The sequence below is a fragment of the Fukomys damarensis genome, unplaced genomic scaffold (genome assembly GCF_012274545.1).
Source record: "Fukomys damarensis isolate Sample0158 unplaced genomic scaffold, DMR_v1.0_HiC HiC_scaffold_10, whole genome shotgun sequence".
NCBI classification, from domain to species: Eukaryota; Metazoa; Chordata; class Mammalia; order Rodentia; family Bathyergidae; genus Fukomys; species Fukomys damarensis.
The window spans coordinates 2,099,370-2,118,331 of NW_022900922.1; the positions used below are offsets into that span (position 1 = coordinate 2,099,370).

The window sequence follows — 18,962 nt, forward strand, 5'->3', positions numbered from 1 at the left end:
ATATTTTTTTTTTTTTTTTTTTTTTTTTTTTTTTTTTTTTTTTTTTTTTTTTTAACCAGGGATTGAACTTGGATCTTTGTGCTTGCGAGGCAGGCAGTGGAACCACTGAGCTAAATCCCTGGCCCCTTCTTCTTGCTTCTTGCAGAGGCAAACTCGCCCCATTCAATAAATCAAGCATGTTGCATTGATTGCTTATTGTTTATTAGTTTTGCTAAGGCTGCTATTCTGATCAACTGCCTGTGTCCTGTCATTCTCTAGGACGGTAGATGGCACAACATTTACTAGTACCATTAAGGAGAAAACCGTGGGCCGAGCTCTCTACGCGCAGGCAAGAGCAAAAGGCAAGACGGCTGGATTGGTGAGGTAAGCGAGGGACAAGCAGGGCTTGCCGTCTCATCTGTATTGTGTCTTCCTCTCCTGTCCCCATTCCCCCAATGCAAACCCACCTCCAGAAAGGCACTGGACCTAAACCAGTGTCCAGTTCTCATAGTCAGATTGTAGAATTAGGCATCATAGTTCCGGTGTCCCTAAAGGTCTTTCTTCCACCAGTGAGTTTGGGAGATTTCACATGGGTTGTGCTTATAGTACTTGTCTTACAGGTAGATGGATGTTCTGTAAGTAGATACTGATTTTTTTTTATAAAAACACAAAGAACTACAGAGATGCTACATTAGTAATCTTGCTGCAAAACTTATGACGTATACAGAAGAAAGTGATTGGGATTTGTTTTAATGGTTTCTTCTTCCTCATTTCTATGGGAGAATTCCTTGGAAGGCATCAGTTACTAAGCTTAGATTGTAGGAATTTTTTTTCCTTTATAATCCTGCATAAGACACTGAAAATGCCAAACCACCTCAAAAAGCAGGATTTAAAGCAAGAAACTTCAAAGAAACCTTCAACGTAGCACTCCTTACACTACACACATTGTTTCTGCCCAGTTCTGCCGCGTTTTCCTTCTACATCCCAAACGTACCTCTAGCTGACGTTGTTTTCATTTCACCACGCCTGTCATTCACTCAGCAGAAGTGCACCACATGCTAACTCCGTGCCCAGTCCTCTTAGAAGCAGCACACACACACAATTAAATTCTCAGACTTGGGGAGAAGACAGGCGAGAAAATGGTGACCACTCTATGGAGAGCGGGAATGTGCTGGGGAGAGGACAGTGGATGCACACGCTGTGAGTGCCAAGTGTGCAGCTCCGTAGCAGCGTCTGGAAAGCCCCCAGAGGAACCAGTGTTCAGCTCGGCTCAAGTAGACCCGTGGGATTCAGCTAGGTGGAGAAAGGAAGGAAGACATTCCCGAGGGAATCCTTTCCGCATTGTCGCGTTGCCGGTCATCTGGAAGAGTCCATCCCCTCGTTTATCCATCCCACAGACATTCCTTTGTGACACAGACTCTTCTGAGCACTGACGGTTTAGCAAAGAGCATAGCGCACTTCCCAACCTGCTTCTCGGGTTAGCACGGCCCGCTCCTCCAGATTTAGCACCAGGCCACATTCGGCTTCTTCTTCGGCTGCCCAGGATCCCAAGCTGACTTCCTACAGTACAGCGCTTCCCTTCCCCCAGAGGCTGATGGTGCACGTTTGCCCACCTCATTTCTAAAAATCATGCATTGCCAATCATAACCCTGTACTCGCCTTCACTGGATCATCCTGCTGTTTTCTCAGCAAAGTCATACACACCTCAAGATCAACGTTCACACCCTGTTTATCGTGACAAAATAAGGCCTTACACTGGAAATATATATCCAGCTTGAGGGAATAATAGACTTCTCTCTAAAGACGTCCAAAAGTACCAAGAATCCCTCAAGTCTCAAAATGCGATGTAGGAAGGAAGGGCCATCTTCAGAGTCCTCTAGACTTGAATTTGACTCGTGTGAGGTCGTGAGCAGGTTACTGATCTTCTCTGAGCCTCCTCCCGGAGAGTGAAGGTAATGATCTCTGTCCTGCAGAACCACTGTAGCAGACATGATATTTGTCTTGCTGCTGGCACAGACCAGGGATCGGTCAGTGACAGCTTTTTGTAGATGACTCTCAGATCAGCAGGAAGCTCTGGAATCCACAGATAAGAGAGGACAAAAGATTGAAATTCTTAGGATTAAATTTATCTAGAAATTGCACCTCTAGGTATTTATGTCTTTTGTACCTATTTCCTGAAAAACTGGGCAGGTCCGATCACCCAGCACAAAGGCCAGATGCCCTCTCCCTAGACACTCGGTCTTACAGCTCTTCACGTGTGATGACTTACGTTTGGGGGCGCCCATATTTAGGAGCAGAGCCCTTGACATGGAGAACTTCAGAACCGAGGTAAACATCCGTCCTGGAGCAAAGGTGCAGTTTGAACTTCAGTACCAGGAAGTGAAGTGGAGGAAGCTGGGGTCCTACGAGCACAGGCTCCACCTGCAGCCGGGACGGCTGGCCAAACACCTGGAGGTGAGCGTGGCTGTGCATGGTGTGCAGCGATGCCAGGCCCTTCTGGCTCCTGCCCTCCATTCACTCTTTCTGTCTGTCACCCCTGTGGGGCTCAATGCACCCAAGCCTGCAGAATAAGACGGTGCCCTGAGGACGTTCGCGTTCAGAGTCAACCATCCCACCGCTTTCTGACCTCAGCACCAGCTCAGCTTAGTAGCTGTATGAGTTTTCAGGAGCTGCTGTAACAGCCACACGCTGTCTTATGATCTCACAATCCTGAAGGACAGAAGTCTGAAATCAAGGTGTCAGTCGAGCTATGCTCCCTCGGGAGGCTGCGGGGGAGGCTCCGTTCCTTGCTTTTTCTGGGCCCCCAGCTGTCGGCATTCCTGGACTTGGGGCTCCTTTTGGCCTCCCAGTCCGGTCTGTTCCCCTAGAGCCACTGTGCTTCCTTCTCCGACAACCTCAGCTCTCCCGCTCCCTTTCTCTCGTGAGAACCCTTGTGGTTGGATTTAGTGCCCACCCGGGAGCACAGGATGATCACATCTCAAGATCCTTCACTTTTAAAATTTAAATTACCAGTGCATACTAATTGTGCTGATCGGGCATTGCCTTCTGGGAGGACCCTCTGTAGGTGGATGTGGGAAGATGATGAGAGCGGCCATTATGACAACCAGTATGGAGGTCCCTCAAAAGGCACGTGACTCAGCAAACCCACTTCTAGCTGTAAATCCAAAGAAAGTTAACTCAACATGTCCAAAAGAAAAAAAAAGCATTGAGGACGTAGCTCAGTGTGTAGGCCGTGGGTGTGTGTAGGCCGTGGGTTCGGTCACCAATACACCAAAAACAAGCAAAAAGGCCAAAAATGCTCTCTTCTTGGCTCGACTCTTCGTGACATCCCATGAGCCTTCAGTGTAAGAGGCAGAGCTGGACAAAGCCTAGGGCAGTGGACAGCAGCCCTCTCCCCTGACCAGTGAGAAAGTGAAGCAGGCATGTTGCCAAGTGCCCACAGACTGAGAAAATGAGAGGGGGTGAGCTAATCGTGGTGAAATCTTAACTCCAACCCGAACATCTGCATATCCCATAAGTAATCCCCCTACCGGGGCTCAGTTTACTAACAGGGTGTGTGCTGCTGAGTGCTTTCGGGGACCGTGTCTTCCTTTGTGTGAACTGGAAGAAGAGAACTTTCCTCCTGGCTATTTCTGCCCCATGCCAGGATACACGACTTGGTGAGAGGGAGACTTGGGTGCCCCCGGCCACTGGATATGTGCTCCTGGTTCACTTTCCAGGGTGACAACGGTGGCCATGTTCTCTCGCTCAGTATTGTGAGCCGTCTGGTAAGGATTATTGGGGAGCAGCTTCAAGAGCCTAGCACCTACGCTGCAATAAGGCTGCTACTGAGTCTGTTGATAACAAGTAATGTTAACAAAAAGCTGAATGGAAGATAGAAAAATATAGACCTTCTATGATGTCTGGGGGAAGTATTTATACCCGAAGTCACTGAACCCTCGCCACAGAGTACTTACCATTACCATTAGCTTACACATTTAGAAAGTGAGGAGCAGTCAAATAACTTGCCTAAGGCCACAAAGCTAAACCATAAGGTGTTAGCCTGGGCCTGACTGCATCTAAAACTGCATTCTAGCCTGTGAGTCAGTGCAGGTAAGGACCCTTCTTGCACACATCAGGTAGCGCAAATGAATGGTACGTTTGTAATGTTTTTATTCACACTTAAATCTCCTAAGCTCTAAGGAAGTTCTCCTTTGTAAGCAGTGAAACAAAATTTGGTACATGAGAAAGGCACAGACACAGAGGCAAGTTTCTTGAGTTCTGCTTGGAATGAGCAGTTACTGATCCAGCCACATGCGGGCTGAGATCTGGACAGTAATTGACTTTAAAACTCTCTGGCCTCAGCGTCCTTGTCTATGAAACAGGGAGGTTCGACTGGAAGATCTGTAAGTTATCTTCCAGCTTTAACTTTCCACAGCATTTCCTCATTCCAAAGACATTTGCTCAAAATTCACTAATAAATTAAAGTACAAGCATATAGACCTCCCCCTTGTCTTTATTTCACAGAAGGTTTCCAGTCACCATCGAAAGAGGCACAGAATTGCAAATACATTTTCCTCACAGAAATCAAGGAGAGTAAGGACTGTCTGGGGGACTGCCTTGACATATCAAATCTGAGGAATGCTTTTGTTCCAACAGTTGCCTCCCTTGGAGAAAGGCCAAAAATATGTTGAGTGAGTCGAGGCCATCCTCGAGTCAAGGCTGGTCCTGGCCTCAGGGCCTCAGACACACATCCCAAAGGTTCAGTGTCCCATTGGGTCCCGTGAGATTTTAAGGCTGGGTCTGTGTCCAAGGAAACTCGGGACAGCTAAGAGCTTCTGCAAGGCTGGGAGAAATCCCTCCCATCTTCATCTTCTCACGGAGACAACAAATCTTGCCGTGAGAACCCCACACCGCTGACGGGGAGGCTATTGTGGCACAGTAAAGCAGGGGCCTCAGATCTCTGAAACTTCCCCGGGCTCGTTCCCACCGCTCTCCCTGATCTGCTGTGATACCCGGGTCAGACTCTCCCAGGTTTCCGGTTCCCCGATTCTACTGGACAGCTCTTGCCAACATGGAGGACCCGTTGATCTTTCGGAGATAACATAAATCTGTAAGATAGGCTACGTTCACATATTATACTGGGATTTGTAAAGACCAAGAAAGGAAAGGTTGCATCTGCTCAGGCAAGTTCCCATGACTTTAGGAAAGCGTACTTTTTAATACCAAAGCATTATTTTTGAGATAGAAAAACGGGCACGATTCCGAAGCAGGAATTCAAAGGGGAATTGGTCATCGGTGCTGCATCGGTGGTCAGTGATGATCAGTGGCCATCAGTTCCTAAGTGAGGGAGAGGTAGTAAGAGAACCACTTCATGTACTAATGTGAGTACCATACACTGTCATGGCCTCACAGCTAAATGAACGTAGGCAAAGTGTGGGGGGCCTGGCATGAAAAACAAACAGAATATTGTAGCATGAGGCCTAAAGAGTAGTGCGGCAATGTTAACCAAAAATATGGGCTTGGGGCTGTTCAAAGTAAAAAACTGGTGTCTGATATACCAAGAGCTTTGGCCCTGAGTTTGAGTCCTGTCTCTGCCATTTACTAGCTGGGTTATTCTGATTCTCTGCTTCTTCATCTGGAAAACAAGAAATAATACCTAATACATTGGTCAGAGTGAAATGCATTAGTAAGTACTAAGCACAGTACTTACAATATAAAAAGCATTTAAGAAATAGCAGTCCACTCTCTCATGACCGACTGGGTCCTGTTGACCGGCATCAACCCCTCCCAGGTGGTGGCCCGTGACCAGATGGCCTTGCCTCAGAGCCCACCTCTGAGGGTCCCACCACATCATCACTGCCCCACACGGAACCAGGGGTCCATGAGACTTTGGGGGACACATTTGAAACCATATCCAAACTATAGCAAATGGGCATTGAATCCTGGTGAAATAGAGAAACGGACTACACTGAGTTTCCAGAAAGAGATCAGGTTTCCATCACATCCCAGGGGACTTAAGAAGGAATTGGGGAAGGCTTGGAGGTGAAAAAAAGCCTTGGATGATTTATTACTAATTTTATTTCTTGCTTAAACAGACTTTTTTTTTTTTTTTGGTACTGGGAATTGAACTCAGGACCTTGTGCTTGCCAGGCAGGTGCAGCGACGCAGCCCTTTAAACAGACTTTTAATGCTGTAATTTTCTTTCCCATCTCTAGGTGGATGTGTGGATAGTTGAACCTCAGGGAATGAGATTTCTTCATGTTCCTGACACATTTGAAGGCCATTTTGATGGTGTTCCAGTGATATCTAAAGGACCCCAGAAGGTATCATAAATACTGCATGTTTCCAGCCATCCCAGCAGCCACAAGCTCCTGTGCCCTGGTCCGGTTCTGGGCTGAGGGCAATATAAAGACCAGCGATCCCTAGGAAAACAATAGGATCTTTTGCCAAAGATATAAAACAATGCACCCAATTGTTTCATTCCATTTGGGCCAGTGACCACCTCTTTTGAAACCTCAGTAGTTAATGACAACTTTCACATAATCTGTAGTGCGTTTTCATGCATCGCGGTAAGAACTATTCAGCTGAATTCCCTTTGCCTTAATGGTCAATGATAAGAAACTGTAAGTAAGTCAAACTCCTCTGAGGACCCTTCACAAACTTTCTCCAGATCTGGTAGCCACCCCTTCCTTGAGGCACAGGGGAGACTCTTTGAACCACTTTTTTAAAGGCCTAAAGTGCTACGGTCACCCCACGTCAGTGCCCTGGCTCTGTCCTGTCCACCAGTAATGACCTTAGTGATGCTGGGGGAGGCACAGAGGCCACTGGGCAGTGCGCTTGCCTCTGTGCATAAGCAGGGGCGACCACCAAGCCCTCCCCTGGCAGGGGCTGAGAACAGAGCACAGATGCTGATGTTCCCGTTCCCTCCAGGCACATGTGTCCTTCAGGCCCACGGTAGCACAGCAAAGAAAATGTCCTAACTGTTCCGAGACTGCAGTGGACGGAGAGCTGGTCGTGATGTACGATGTGCACAGAGAAGAGAAGGTTGGTGAGCTGGAGGTAAGTGTCAGTGGTCTCTGGCAGAACTGCCAAGCCAAACCCAAGGAAACACCTTGTTGAACAAACTCTCTGCTCTATGGTAGTTTATAGCTGCCAAGGCAAGTGTCAAAGCTACAGAGCAGGGACTAAAATCCTATTTCTTTAATATGCCACTAAGCATTATCTTTTGTGTCATAAAAACTAAAGAAAGGTTCATTCAGTCTTGTGTTAGTCAGCTTTCCTTCACTATAACAAAATATCTGAGATAATTAACTTATAAAGAAGGTTTATTTGGGCTCATAGTTTTAGAGATTCATGACCAGGTAAGCCCTTTGCTTTCAGGCCTCTGGTTAAAGGGCTCACTCACACCAACAGGAAGCACATAAGAGATCAAACGGATTACCTTATGGGCAGGAAGCAAAGGAGAGGAAAAGGGAGCAGTTAGGGACTCACTATCCCATCAAGAGTGCACTCCTGGTGACCTAAGGATTGTCCATAAGGCCCCACCTTCTGAAGATCCACAGAGCTTCTCAACAGTATGCTAAGGAACAAGGTTTAACATATGGGTCTTCGGGGGACACTACCAAAGTTCAAACCTTAGCAGATCTTGTGCTCTTGTTCCAAAAGGGCACTTCCAGACCTCCCATGAAGAACCACAGACATTACAAGTTGGATTTCCTGGACCACTTTCTAAGGCCCTTTGCAACTAGATGATCAAAGAAAAGCACAAAGATGATGGGGTGAGGAAGAAGGCATGACCAAAGCCAGAGGAAGATCAGAGCTAGTGGGGAAATCCAGGGTCCAGGTTTAGTGTGAGATTCCGTCCAGATTTTCCTTTCTGCCTTTGCCACGTCTAAGACGTGTCCCCATCTCCCTTGTGCTAAGGAGGAAACCCCTAGAGTATATAAAATAAAAAACCTGTGAGGCTCTCCAGGGGCAGCATGTAGAGAAATATCCACAGCCACACACCCTGCATCTGAGAAACATGGTATCCAGGAAAGAATGAGCCACAGGGCCAGGGAAAGAAAAGTAGGCAGCCAGTCACTGCAAGACAAAGAGGGTGAGCAGGAACCCAGCTGGACGGCACCCCACCAACTTTGAGAAAAATCCAAATTCCCTAAAGTCGCACAAGAAGGTCCTCTGTGGGCTGTCGTGCTCACTGAATGTCTTGGTTTCCTGAATTCTGTGACCCCATCGTGCTGGACCACTTAGAGAGCCCCAAGGGTGCCATATTCTTTCATCACTGTCTGGAATTCTGCTTCCCACTCCTACCGCCCGAGCCAGCCCAGCTCCCCCAGTGCCAAACTAACATCGGGCACGTCCTCGGGTCACAGTGTGGAAGCTGTCTCTGGGGAAGACGTCCTCTCCCGCGTTAGATGCTCCTCCTCTGGAGTCTCTCAGAGCCCTTTAGCTCCCTGATCACAGAACTTGACACCCTGTACTTCAGGTACCTTGGCTTGTCTGTGTCCTCCACTTGTCACGAGTCCCGGAAGAGCAGGGACTCAGCCTGCTTTCCAACTATTGACAAGGGTAGAAACGGAGATTTGAGATAAAGTCTGCATGCAGCCGAATGGCACGGAGTGCAGTGGAAACTCTGCTGACAAGGCTTAGAACCTCACAGCGCAGGAATAAAGAGAAGCAGCAGAAGGGGCAGACAGACCTGCGCTTAGTTTCCACCTCTCTTCTCATCTACAGGTGTCCTGCCTCCTTTGTCCATCACCCACGTCTGCTCTCGTTTTGCTCAGGTCCCCACTCCCCTACCTGCTAGCTACTGATCATTGCTCTAACTCACATAGATGTTCTATGTTCTATGTTCAGGTATTCAATGGATATTTTGTCCACTTCTTTGCGCCTGAGAACCTGGACCCCATTCCCAAAAACATCCTTTTTGTCATTGACGTTAGTGGCTCCATGTGGGGAATTAAGATGAAACAAGTAAGTACTACCTTTTGGGAAGCAGGAGGTGGGACCTTTCTTCCTGTTTGATCCTCTCTTAACAATGCAATAGTCCATCGCTGTTGCCCTTTGGGATAAAACTCAGCAACTCTGGTTGCTTCTTGAGGGTGCGAACTCTTCCAAAGCTTTGAGATCTTCCTTGGCTCTCTGGACATGTGCCCCGATCCTCCCTTCCTTGAAAACTTTCTTTCCTTCTCATCTCCCTGTTTCCTGGTTCCTTCTCTCCTTCTCCATCCTGTTTCTGTTCTGTGTGTAGCGCTTCCCAGGAAAGTCGCTTCCCACCTTGCCTCTTTGAGTCTCATCTCTGTATAACCTTTTCTCCCTCTGATCGCTCTTCTGTTCTCTTTGGTTCTTCTGCATAGCATTTTAGTTTACTACCATCTCGTTACTCACAAGTAACTTTCAAATAACCGTATGCTCGTCCTTTCAATTACATCACAATTCCTTGAAGTTCGGGCTTCCACGTCTTCCAGTTCAGAGTTCAGTGTAGGTATTTTCAGGGAACAGGAGCACAGAAGCAAGTCTAAAGAATGAATAAGAAAAATAGCCAGGCAGGGTGGCACACACCTGTAATCCCAACACACAAGAGGCCGAGGCAGGAGGATGGAGAATTCAAGGCCAGCTCGAGCTACATGGTAAGACAACCTGTCAATTAAATAAAGACAAAACAGAAAAGAATAAATAGGAAAAATTCCCATTGATCCATATTCAGACAGCTCAGTATCCAGTATCAAGAACTGGAAGAGAAGAGAGGAGCCAGCAATGGCAATTAACAAAATTGCAGGATTACAAGTTTGAGCCCAGGATGGACAACTTGGCAGTTTAGTGAGACCCTGTCTCAAAATTTAAAAAAAAAACAAAACAAAACTGTAGGTATAGCAAAAATCTTGAAGACAAAATGAGGAAGTCATACTAAGGAGGGAGTGGGCAGCCATTCCAGATGCTGGTGACAGCATGAGTCTGAGGAGGAACTGGGAAAGTCCGCTGGATTTAGCAACACCCAGGTCTTCGATGACCTTGCCGGGGGCAGTTTCAGGGGTTTGATGAGGACGAGCAGCTGAAACGGAGTGGGTTTAATAGATTTGAAAACCGTGTTCTCAGGCAATTCATTCTAGGAATTTATTGAAAGAGATGCTGAGAAAGTGGGCGCAAGTAAGATTTTTTTTAAAATGAGAAAAAATAAAAGAATGAGAAAGTGTGGCATATTTTTATGTTTATGGAAATACATCAAAAGGGGAAGAGGATTAAGAAGCAAAGGACAATTACTAGAGTCGTGATTTTAACAGATGAGAAAGAATGAAATTTTGTTTGTATCAAATGAATTTGCAATAGGTAGAACTACTGCTGCTTGTGCCGTGCTGCACTGGGGAGGGAAATGTGCGTGATATAAATGCTTCCAGCTGATGTTTCGTGGTGGGGAAGGTTATGGAAATTTCCTTCTCATTGCTTCGGGTGGGGGCACAGGAATTGAGATCATCAGCTGGGAGAGAGGAAGGAGAAGTGAATTGTTAGAGAAGATGTGAAATAGCAGTTTAACATTTTCAAGTGTTTGATTTTCAAGCACTCAACACAGCTGAAGTTTGTGCTCTTTAGAGTTGGACTAGTCAAGTTGGTTGTGCATTTTTAAAGAGAGTAAAAATTTAAGTAAAAAGAAAAAAAGTCAACAATATGTGTTCAGAATATACCAGGGATAGGGCTGCATCAACCAAAGGGGGTTCTCGAGGGTTTTTTTGGAAGAAGTTTAGCTTGAGTCTGTGATTGGAGGATGAGTAGGATCGAGCTTGGGCTCCTAGTTTCTTCCTAGGCTCAGTTTGTGTAATGAGACCTTTTAACATCCCTGTTGTAATAGACTGTAGAAGCTATGAAGACCATACTGGATGATCTAAGAGCTGAAGACCAATTCTCTGTGGTTGACTTCAACCACAATGTTCGAACCTGGAGAAATGATTTAGTTTCTGCTACTAAAACGCAGATTGCAGATGCCAAGAAATACATAGAGAAAATCCAGCCCAGTGGAGGTGAGTGGGTTTGGCCTAAAGCCTCGTAGCCCAAATGCTGGCTCACTTAAGAATCACTGCTCCCAACTGCTTCTCGGCCTTTTGGCTGAGAGCAAGTGAAGGATCTCTGTTCCCCACCACAGTGATGGTTGGCCAGTTTGCGATGGTCTACCTTAAGTAGCACATTTCTTGGTAAATGACGAGTACTGTTTGTGGTCAAAGACAAATACAGAGTCCCACCTGCACACTCTTTTAACCTTCCCCATCTTTGATAGAGAAGTAAGTGACACATCTGTCTTTTTATTTTTCACTTTCATGGCATGGAATGCAACTGTGGTCAGAGTGTGTCAGCCAAGCTGCTTTAGCTATCTTAAAGTGGGTGCTTCACAAAATGACGAGTCTCAGAAGGGCTTCCGGGGGGATAATTTAAATGACTGCGGGAATCTTGACCAGGCAGAGAAAAATTTGCTTGGAAAGCAATCAAATGACTTTAATGTTGAGTAAATTATGCATCGGTAATCACCAGACGGACCGACGTGAGTCCAAGAATCGATTGTGTGTGTGTGAAAAGAAAGCATTTGCAATGACACGCTGTATTACTTCGCAGGCACAAATATCAACGAAGCACTCCTGCGCGCCATCTTCATTCTGAATGAAGCCAATAACTTAGGGCTGTTGGACCCCAGCTCAGTCTCTCTGATCATTTTGGTTTCTGATGGAGATCCAACAGTAGGCAAGTATCGCTTCAATTTTCCCCATCACAAATATCTTCACTGTTGTTTCTTAGCTATGTGATTTGCTTAAAATGAGCACTCTGGTGACATTTGCCTTAGTTTCTAAAATATTTAAGCCTGCCTAGAATGTACCAATAAACTCAATAAAAAGAAAGATAAATAAATAAAATATTTAAGCCTGTGCTTCCTCAAAGGAGTCTTTTGGCCTGAGAGGACTTATCCCCTACATTACTCAGCTTTCCATGGCTCAGAAAAACACCCAACATTTACAACTTGAGAGGGAAGTTTTGTGGGTTTTTTTTTGTTTTTTGTTTTTGTTTTTTTGAGACAGGGTCTCACTATGTAGTTGAGACTGACCCGGAACTCACTATGTAGTTCAGGCTGGTCTCAAACTCACAGCAATCCTCCTGCCTCAGCCTCCCAAGTGCTGGGATTACAGGCGTGCACCACCACGCCTGGCTTGGGAAGTTTTATTTTGACTGTGGTTTCAGAGGTTTCAGTCCACAGCAGGCTGGCTCCAAGTCAGAAATGGCCGGGAGAGAGTGTGGAGACGTGCACCTTACCAAATGGCAGCCAGGAAGCAGAGAGAAAAGGAAAAAGCCAGAGATGAGACCAGAAAACAGACACCGTCCCAAGGCCACAACGCCACAATCTACCCTCTTCCCCTAGGTCCTGTCTCCTAAGTTTACATCACCTCCCAATAATGCCATCAAATTAGGGTCCTATGGATGGACCATGGGCCAGATAAAACACATTAATGGGAAAATGAGTGAAATTTGAAAATGACTGAAGATTAGTGAAAAAAGTATGAACTTATCAATGAATTGATGAAGGTAGAGCCCTCGTGATGCAGTCTCCTTCCAAAAGCTCCCCATGAGACTTTGGGGACAGTTTAAATCTAAACCATAACAGACCCCAAGTCAGTCCCCAGACACCTTCTGTGGTGCTTTCAATGCCTCGCTTTCCTCTCCACGGTGAGGGGGGGAAGTTGAGCTTGATTTATAATTGTTAGGATTGGTGATGCCTGCTAGCAAAATGCATTTATTCCCTCGACTTTAGGTATGGAGAGATGGGAGCTGTGAAGGACTGAGTACCTACCCCAGCTCTCTCCACAGCGCCTGCAGAGGCCACAGTAAAATGTTCTCTTTGGTCGACTTTTCTCCCACTTTCAAATGGAGAAATCACCACTCTCTGACACATCCTTAAGTTAACCATTTTTCTTATTCACAAAAACAGCTTCTAATTTCTAACCATTATCTACATCTGTTTTTATTTGTCATATCAGTGTCTGTAACACATTCATATGTACATATATGCACATACCTCCTTATACACCCATTCTTTTGAATTTTTTTTTTTTTGCCATTAAAAAAATGTGTCTTTCACTAATAATTTCAGATATTCAAGAGGCTCAGAGAGGTGGATCACAAGTTCAAGGCTCGCCTGGGCAGCATAACAATGTATCATTTTTTAAAAGTGTTTTTTGATGGAGACCAGCCTGAGCAACATAATGAGATCCTACCTACTTTAAAAAAAAGAAAAAAAGTGAAGTTATGTGATATAAACACATAAAGAGCTGCTGGGTTCATTTCCATATGTATGAGTGCTTTCCAAAAAAATTTCCTAGAAGTTGAGTTAAATTGAATTACTAGGTCAAAGAGCAAGTAGATTTTTAATTTATATATATATATTTTTGTGGGGGGGTACAGGGGTTGAACTCAGGACCTTGCACTTGTGAGGCAGGCGGTGACACCACTGAACTAAATCCCCGGCCCTAATTTGGATCGTTTTTGCTAAATAATCCTCTCTGGGCTTTCCAAAATCTTTTAAACAGTAGTTCCTAACTCCTTTCCCTTCTGTCATCACCGACTGCAGGTGAATTAAAATTATCAAAAATTCAGAAAAATGTGAAGCAGAATGTGCAAGACAATATCTCCTTGTTCAGCTTGGGGATAGGATTTGATGTTGACTATGATTTTCTGAAGAGACTATCCAACGATAACCGTGGAATTGCTCAAAGAATTTATGGAAACCAGGATACATCCTCCCAGCTCAAGGTAACAAGCTCTCCTCCTCTCGCACCTTACCAGAACTATCCGTATCCGGTGCCCGCAAGATGAATTTAATTCAAATTGCCATCCTTTTAGCCACAGCCAGTTGTAAGAACCTGAGAGGTGTTCGATTCCTTTCCCACACATTCCCTTCCACCCCGCATCTGGGAAGGGCCGGGGATTTAGCTCAGTGGTTCCAACGCCTGCCTTACGAGCACAAGGACCTGAGTTTGATCCCCGGTACCAAAGCACAAGACAAACGAACCAAAAGGGTGAGACGGGAAGGGCAAAGCCTGGAGCTCCCAAACAGCCGGGATCCGGAGACTGCTCCTCCTGTTGTCACGGGCACCTGTTTTCCTTTAAATGGAAAAGGTTCCGTAAATAAATAATGATACGAAGCATTTGTTTATTTTACTCAAACGAACCAGAAAACGATGCCAATGCCAGGCGCATATTTAAAACTGGAGATCGGCAAGTGATGATTCTAATTTGGGGAGGATTAACCCAACTGATTTTTAGTATGAGGAGTGTCCATGGTATTTTTAAGGTGATCATAAGAGAAATGGGCAGTAACGCTGGGCTCTTAAATCGAGGGCGGTGTCTTAACAGGTCGTAACCATTTCTGTGTCTTAGCTTTGCTTACTAAATAATTGCAAGTATTGTTTCCTGTTCGATTCATAAGAATAACAAGAAGTATCTGGTAAGCATGTGAAAACTCTGAGAAGAAAATGTCTTAGGTCTACAAAGTGATATGAAAATAATTATTTCTGTGTTTTTTTTCTTTCCCTTTCTTTTTTTGAACTGCAGAAATTCTATAACCAAGTATCTACTCCCCTGCTCCGGAATATTCAATTCAGCTATCCTGACACCTCAGTAACAGACGTCACTCAAAACAGTTTCCCCAACTATTTCGGGGGCTCGGAGATTGTGGTGGCAGGAAAATATGACCCAGCCAAACTACAGCAACTGCGGGCTGTTATCACGGCAACTTCGGTAACTCCGGATTCCTGCTTTGTTCCAAATCACAGCGGTGCCTTGGTTCCTGGGCCTCCTCCCCCCACGATCCTGGAAAAAGCGGCCACGGTCGTGTCCATCCCTGATGCGGAGCTGGCCGACAAAAACAAAATTTTGCCCTTGCCCAATGCTTCTGTTTGCGGACCCAGTTGTTTGCAAACAAAAGCGCTCGTGAGCTGAGGCACCATTAACCGGTCCCCTGAAACACAGTGCACCCTGCGTGTTCGCAGGAGGAGGGTCCGCATCCCCAGAGTCGCGTGGAGAACGGGAGCAGCAGGTGGAAGAGAAGGGAGACCCTCTGCCATCCTCCCAGCTGCCCTGTAACCCCTCTTTTTCACTCTGCCCAAGCCCAGCCTTCAGAGGATTCACTTTTTCTTCCACTTCTTTCTCTTTTTTTCAGTCTAATAGACTTTTTATTTAATTGTATTAATTGCATGTATGTTGGAAATACATACTAATTACATTTGGAAAATTGGCATATGCACATATATATGCATGTATACATAGTATTTTGATTGTTTTGGGTGCCTTTTCCTCCCTTTATTATTAGTATTATTATTATTTATGCATTTGGTTGGTTGGTTTTTGGTACCGGGGATCGAACTCGGGACCTTGCGCTTGCCAGGCAGGCGGCGGAACCGCTGAGCCGAATCCCCAGCCCTGCTCCCTTTCCTTACCCTCTCTTCTCTTCCCTTCCCTATTTCGAAGAAGTCTGTTTCCTTCCATCTCTCCCTTTTTTACTCTTTAAAACAGATTTCTAATAGACAATATAACTGAAGCCGTAATAAAAACTCCCATTTCTTTTATATTCTCCGAAGATATGCAGTGCCCTCATTCACTCGCAGTAGATACTGAAAGGTAAATCGATTAAACAGCTCTGCCCCATCAGCATCCTTCTTCGAACCTTTCACGTCTAGGCCAACACAGAATTGGTCCTGGAAACCCTGGCCCAGATGGATGACTTGGAGGATTTTCTATCAAAAGACAAGCATGCGGATCCCAATTTCACCAGGAAACTGTGGGCCTATCTAACAATCAACCAACTGCTGGCTGAGCGGTAAGGACAGAAGAGTACCACAGAGACTTGCAAAAGTAAAACGTTCACCTAGGATATTTGAGGTCATGCACAGAAAGAGTTTGAAAGCAAGAAAGGAAGCAAATTAGTCACAGATGATGGTGCACACCTGTAATCCCAGCACTTTGGGAGGCGGATGCTAGAGGATGGCAAGTTCAAGCCCAGTCTGGGCAACTGAGCAACATGAGATCCTGCCTCAAAATAAGAAGTGAAAAAGTGCTGGGTATGCAGCTCAGTGCAAAGGCTCAATCCCTAGTACTGGGGGGGTAACATTTGGATTATTTACTTCTGCTGGTTCCCAAAACTCCAACTAAAGCTAGATTAACTCCTTTTTTTCTTTTTGAATGAAGGTATAACATTCTTAATATGTGTAAATTGCGTTAATTTTAAAGAACTATGCTGGGCATGGTAATACGTGCCTATAACCTCGTACTTGAGAGGCTAAAGCCAGAGGATTGCCATGAGTTCGAGGTCAGTCTGGCTGCATCGTTAGTTCAAGGCCAGCTTGAACTACATCATGAGACCCTGTCTCGAAAAAATTATAAATTATTAGTTTATCATTAATATTATCATTTAGTGCCATTAATATATTAATGTATCATTGTCTTATATTATACATTATTATATTATATTGTTATTAATTATTTCTAAAATCTTATTGAGTTTATTGGTGCTTTTTAAGTATACAGTACAATTACTTTCATCTTTGGAATCTTACGTGACAGATCTTTGTTCTAATTTCTTAAATATTAATATTCATTATTGATAATTTTTTTTTATTTTTTGAGGCAGGGTCTTACTATGTAGTTGAGACTGACCTGGAACTCACTATGTAGTCCAGGCTGGTCTCGAACTCACAGCAATCCTCCTGCCTCAGCCTCCCGAGGGCTGGGATAACAGGCGTGCACCAGCACGCCTGGCTGCTAATTATTGACAATTTCTACACTATTTATTTAATTATAAATTATTATGCCTTGTTAAATGACATATTCACTTAGCGACTGTCAGACTTACAACCAAGGCTCACTGTCAGATTTACAACTCACTGCTCAGACTTATGACCCAGCTTTCTTTGTACAGTTCTGTACATCTTGTTTATAGAGACTCAATGTCTTTGTACAGTAAACCTTATTTATGCAACACTGCACTTTTTGCTGATTGTACTGTGCGGTACAGTACTGTAGTTTTATGCTATTATACATCACAGTGTTGCATGTAAGAGTTATGAAAATAAAGGCAAAGTCATCGAGCTGGAGTTTCCTCTGACCACTTCTGTGTTCTGAGTATTCTAGTGCACGTTCTATATGCAGTTCCTCATTTAGCGACCAATTCATGTCATGACCTAGGTACAGGAAGGTACTGGAATATCTACCACTCATATCCTCACGCCTGGGTCCAGATGTAGAGCTGCGGAGCGATCCTTACTCCCCGTCCTGCGCCCTCACTGGGAGTCGTTCTGACACTGTCGCGTTCACTATTTTTGCCTGTTGCTAAAGTTCACATAGCCATGCGGTCTGTTTCTGGCTTCTTCCACTCAAGGCAATGTCTGAGAGATTCGTCCTGCTGCTGTGTAGATCCGTAACCCATCTGCATTTACTCTTGAAGACAGGTTTATGTCCAGAGAGAAACACTGTGATCGTGCAGTTATGATGTCCCTTACGGAGGGGACCCTAATGCTCATCCACGTCACCTCTGGCTTTTCAGTCGAGCTGCTTCTCAACTCCCAGACACAGACTGGATCGCTAGAGTAACCTGCCTCGGGGTTACGTGGGGTGTTTGATAGAAATGACCGTTCCCGAGTCTCACTCCCCATGTTTGATCAAATCTGGGAAGGGTAGAAGAAGGTTATCAAAGTAGGCTGGAAAAATAAAACACTATGGTACAACAGGACTTAGAAAGTCCCTGATGTCAGTAAGATTATTTCAAAAAAAAACAAACCCATAAGGTTGTAAGCTGTGATTTGAGGTAAGCAAGAAATATCCCGGTCCTTTGGACAGAAGCACACTGGATATACTTAAAGTCGTGGAACAAAATTGCTGCAGAAATTACATATTGATTTTTTTTTTAATCCCTGTAAAAAGAGCAGTGGTCACCAGGGGCTCAGGGAAGGGGCACTGGGTATGTGGAGCACAGACCGACTTTACCGGTGTGATCTTACGCGGTGGGTATGTGCCGCGCAGGTACCTGTAGAATAAAGCACAGAATGGACCGTACCTGGAGTCCGGGCTGCCGTGAACCATGATGTCAGTCGGAGGGGAGGATATTGCAGGTGTGCAGAGGGCATGGGAAAAGTCTCGGGGCCTTCTGCTCAACGAACCTCTGTTAACCTAAAACTGCTCTCTGAAAATGGGCTTTTTAAACATCCCTTGGGCCAGGCCGGGTTAGCTCAGTGGTTCGCCGCCTGCCTCACAAGCGTAAGCACCCGAGTTCGATCTCCGGTACCTAAAACTCAAAAACAAATCGCTACACAGAAGAGTAAGTTTCATGAAGCCGGTCGGTTCCTCACCCATTCCACCACGGGTCGGGCTGGGCCGGGCCGGACATGGGACCTGGGTGGGGATGTGGCCGAGCTCCCCCGGCAAATGCGGCCCTATGACGCCTCTACTTCTCCACCGCAGAAGCCTGGCCCCCACTGCTACCACCAAGAGGAAGATTACAAAAACGATCCTGCAGATGTCTCTGGAACATCACATCGTGACCCCACTCACTGCGATGGTCGTCGAGAGCGCCGCTGGGGACGAACGCATGCTGGCCGACTCCCCTCCGCAGGACGTCTCCTGCTGCTCAGGTCTGCGAGCCCACGCCCGGCTGCCTCGCCCGGCCCCAGGCTGCGTCCCTCAACTCCCTTGCGGGGTGGTCTTCAAGCCCTTCTGCTCACACACCTTCCAAAAGAGTTTCAAAACCTGTGAATACCCCACAGCCACTTTTTAAATCAACGTTTAGAATTTTTTTTTCACCTCTTTTAAACAGTTGCCGCTAATCTACTTCTGGCTTGTGGCGGCTATTGATCTTGGGAAATAAAATGAAGTCACTGTTAAGCCGAGCGTGGCAGTGCACGCCTGTAATTCTAGCACTTGGGAGGCTGAGGCAGGAGGATCTGTGAGGTCAGCCTGGACTACACAGTGAGACACTATCT

At 45.6% G+C, this 18,962-nt stretch overlaps 1 protein-coding gene across 3 annotated transcripts in view; it reads left to right on the top strand.

Annotated features, from left to right (window-relative positions):
• Itih2 (inter-alpha-trypsin inhibitor heavy chain 2) overlaps positions 1 to 18,962 on the top strand; it is a 50,849-nt gene that overhangs the window by 11,971 nt on the left and 19,916 nt on the right. For all 3 annotated transcript variants that reach the window (XM_010621386.3, XM_010621384.3, XM_010621387.3), the window contains exons 5-15: positions 259 to 363; positions 2,271 to 2,433; positions 6,177 to 6,284; positions 6,892 to 7,020; positions 8,818 to 8,934; positions 10,805 to 10,973; positions 11,560 to 11,685; positions 13,562 to 13,743; positions 14,545 to 14,730; positions 15,669 to 15,808; positions 18,445 to 18,614. In XM_010621386.3, coding sequence (XP_010619688.1) covers positions 259 to 363; positions 2,271 to 2,433; positions 6,177 to 6,284; positions 6,892 to 7,020; positions 8,818 to 8,934; positions 10,805 to 10,973; positions 11,560 to 11,685; positions 13,562 to 13,743; positions 14,545 to 14,730; positions 15,669 to 15,808; positions 18,445 to 18,614 — 1,595 coding nt within the window. The remainder of the gene's footprint in view (positions 1 to 258; positions 364 to 2,270; positions 2,434 to 6,176; positions 6,285 to 6,891; positions 7,021 to 8,817; positions 8,935 to 10,804; positions 10,974 to 11,559; positions 11,686 to 13,561; positions 13,744 to 14,544; positions 14,731 to 15,668; positions 15,809 to 18,444; positions 18,615 to 18,962) is intronic.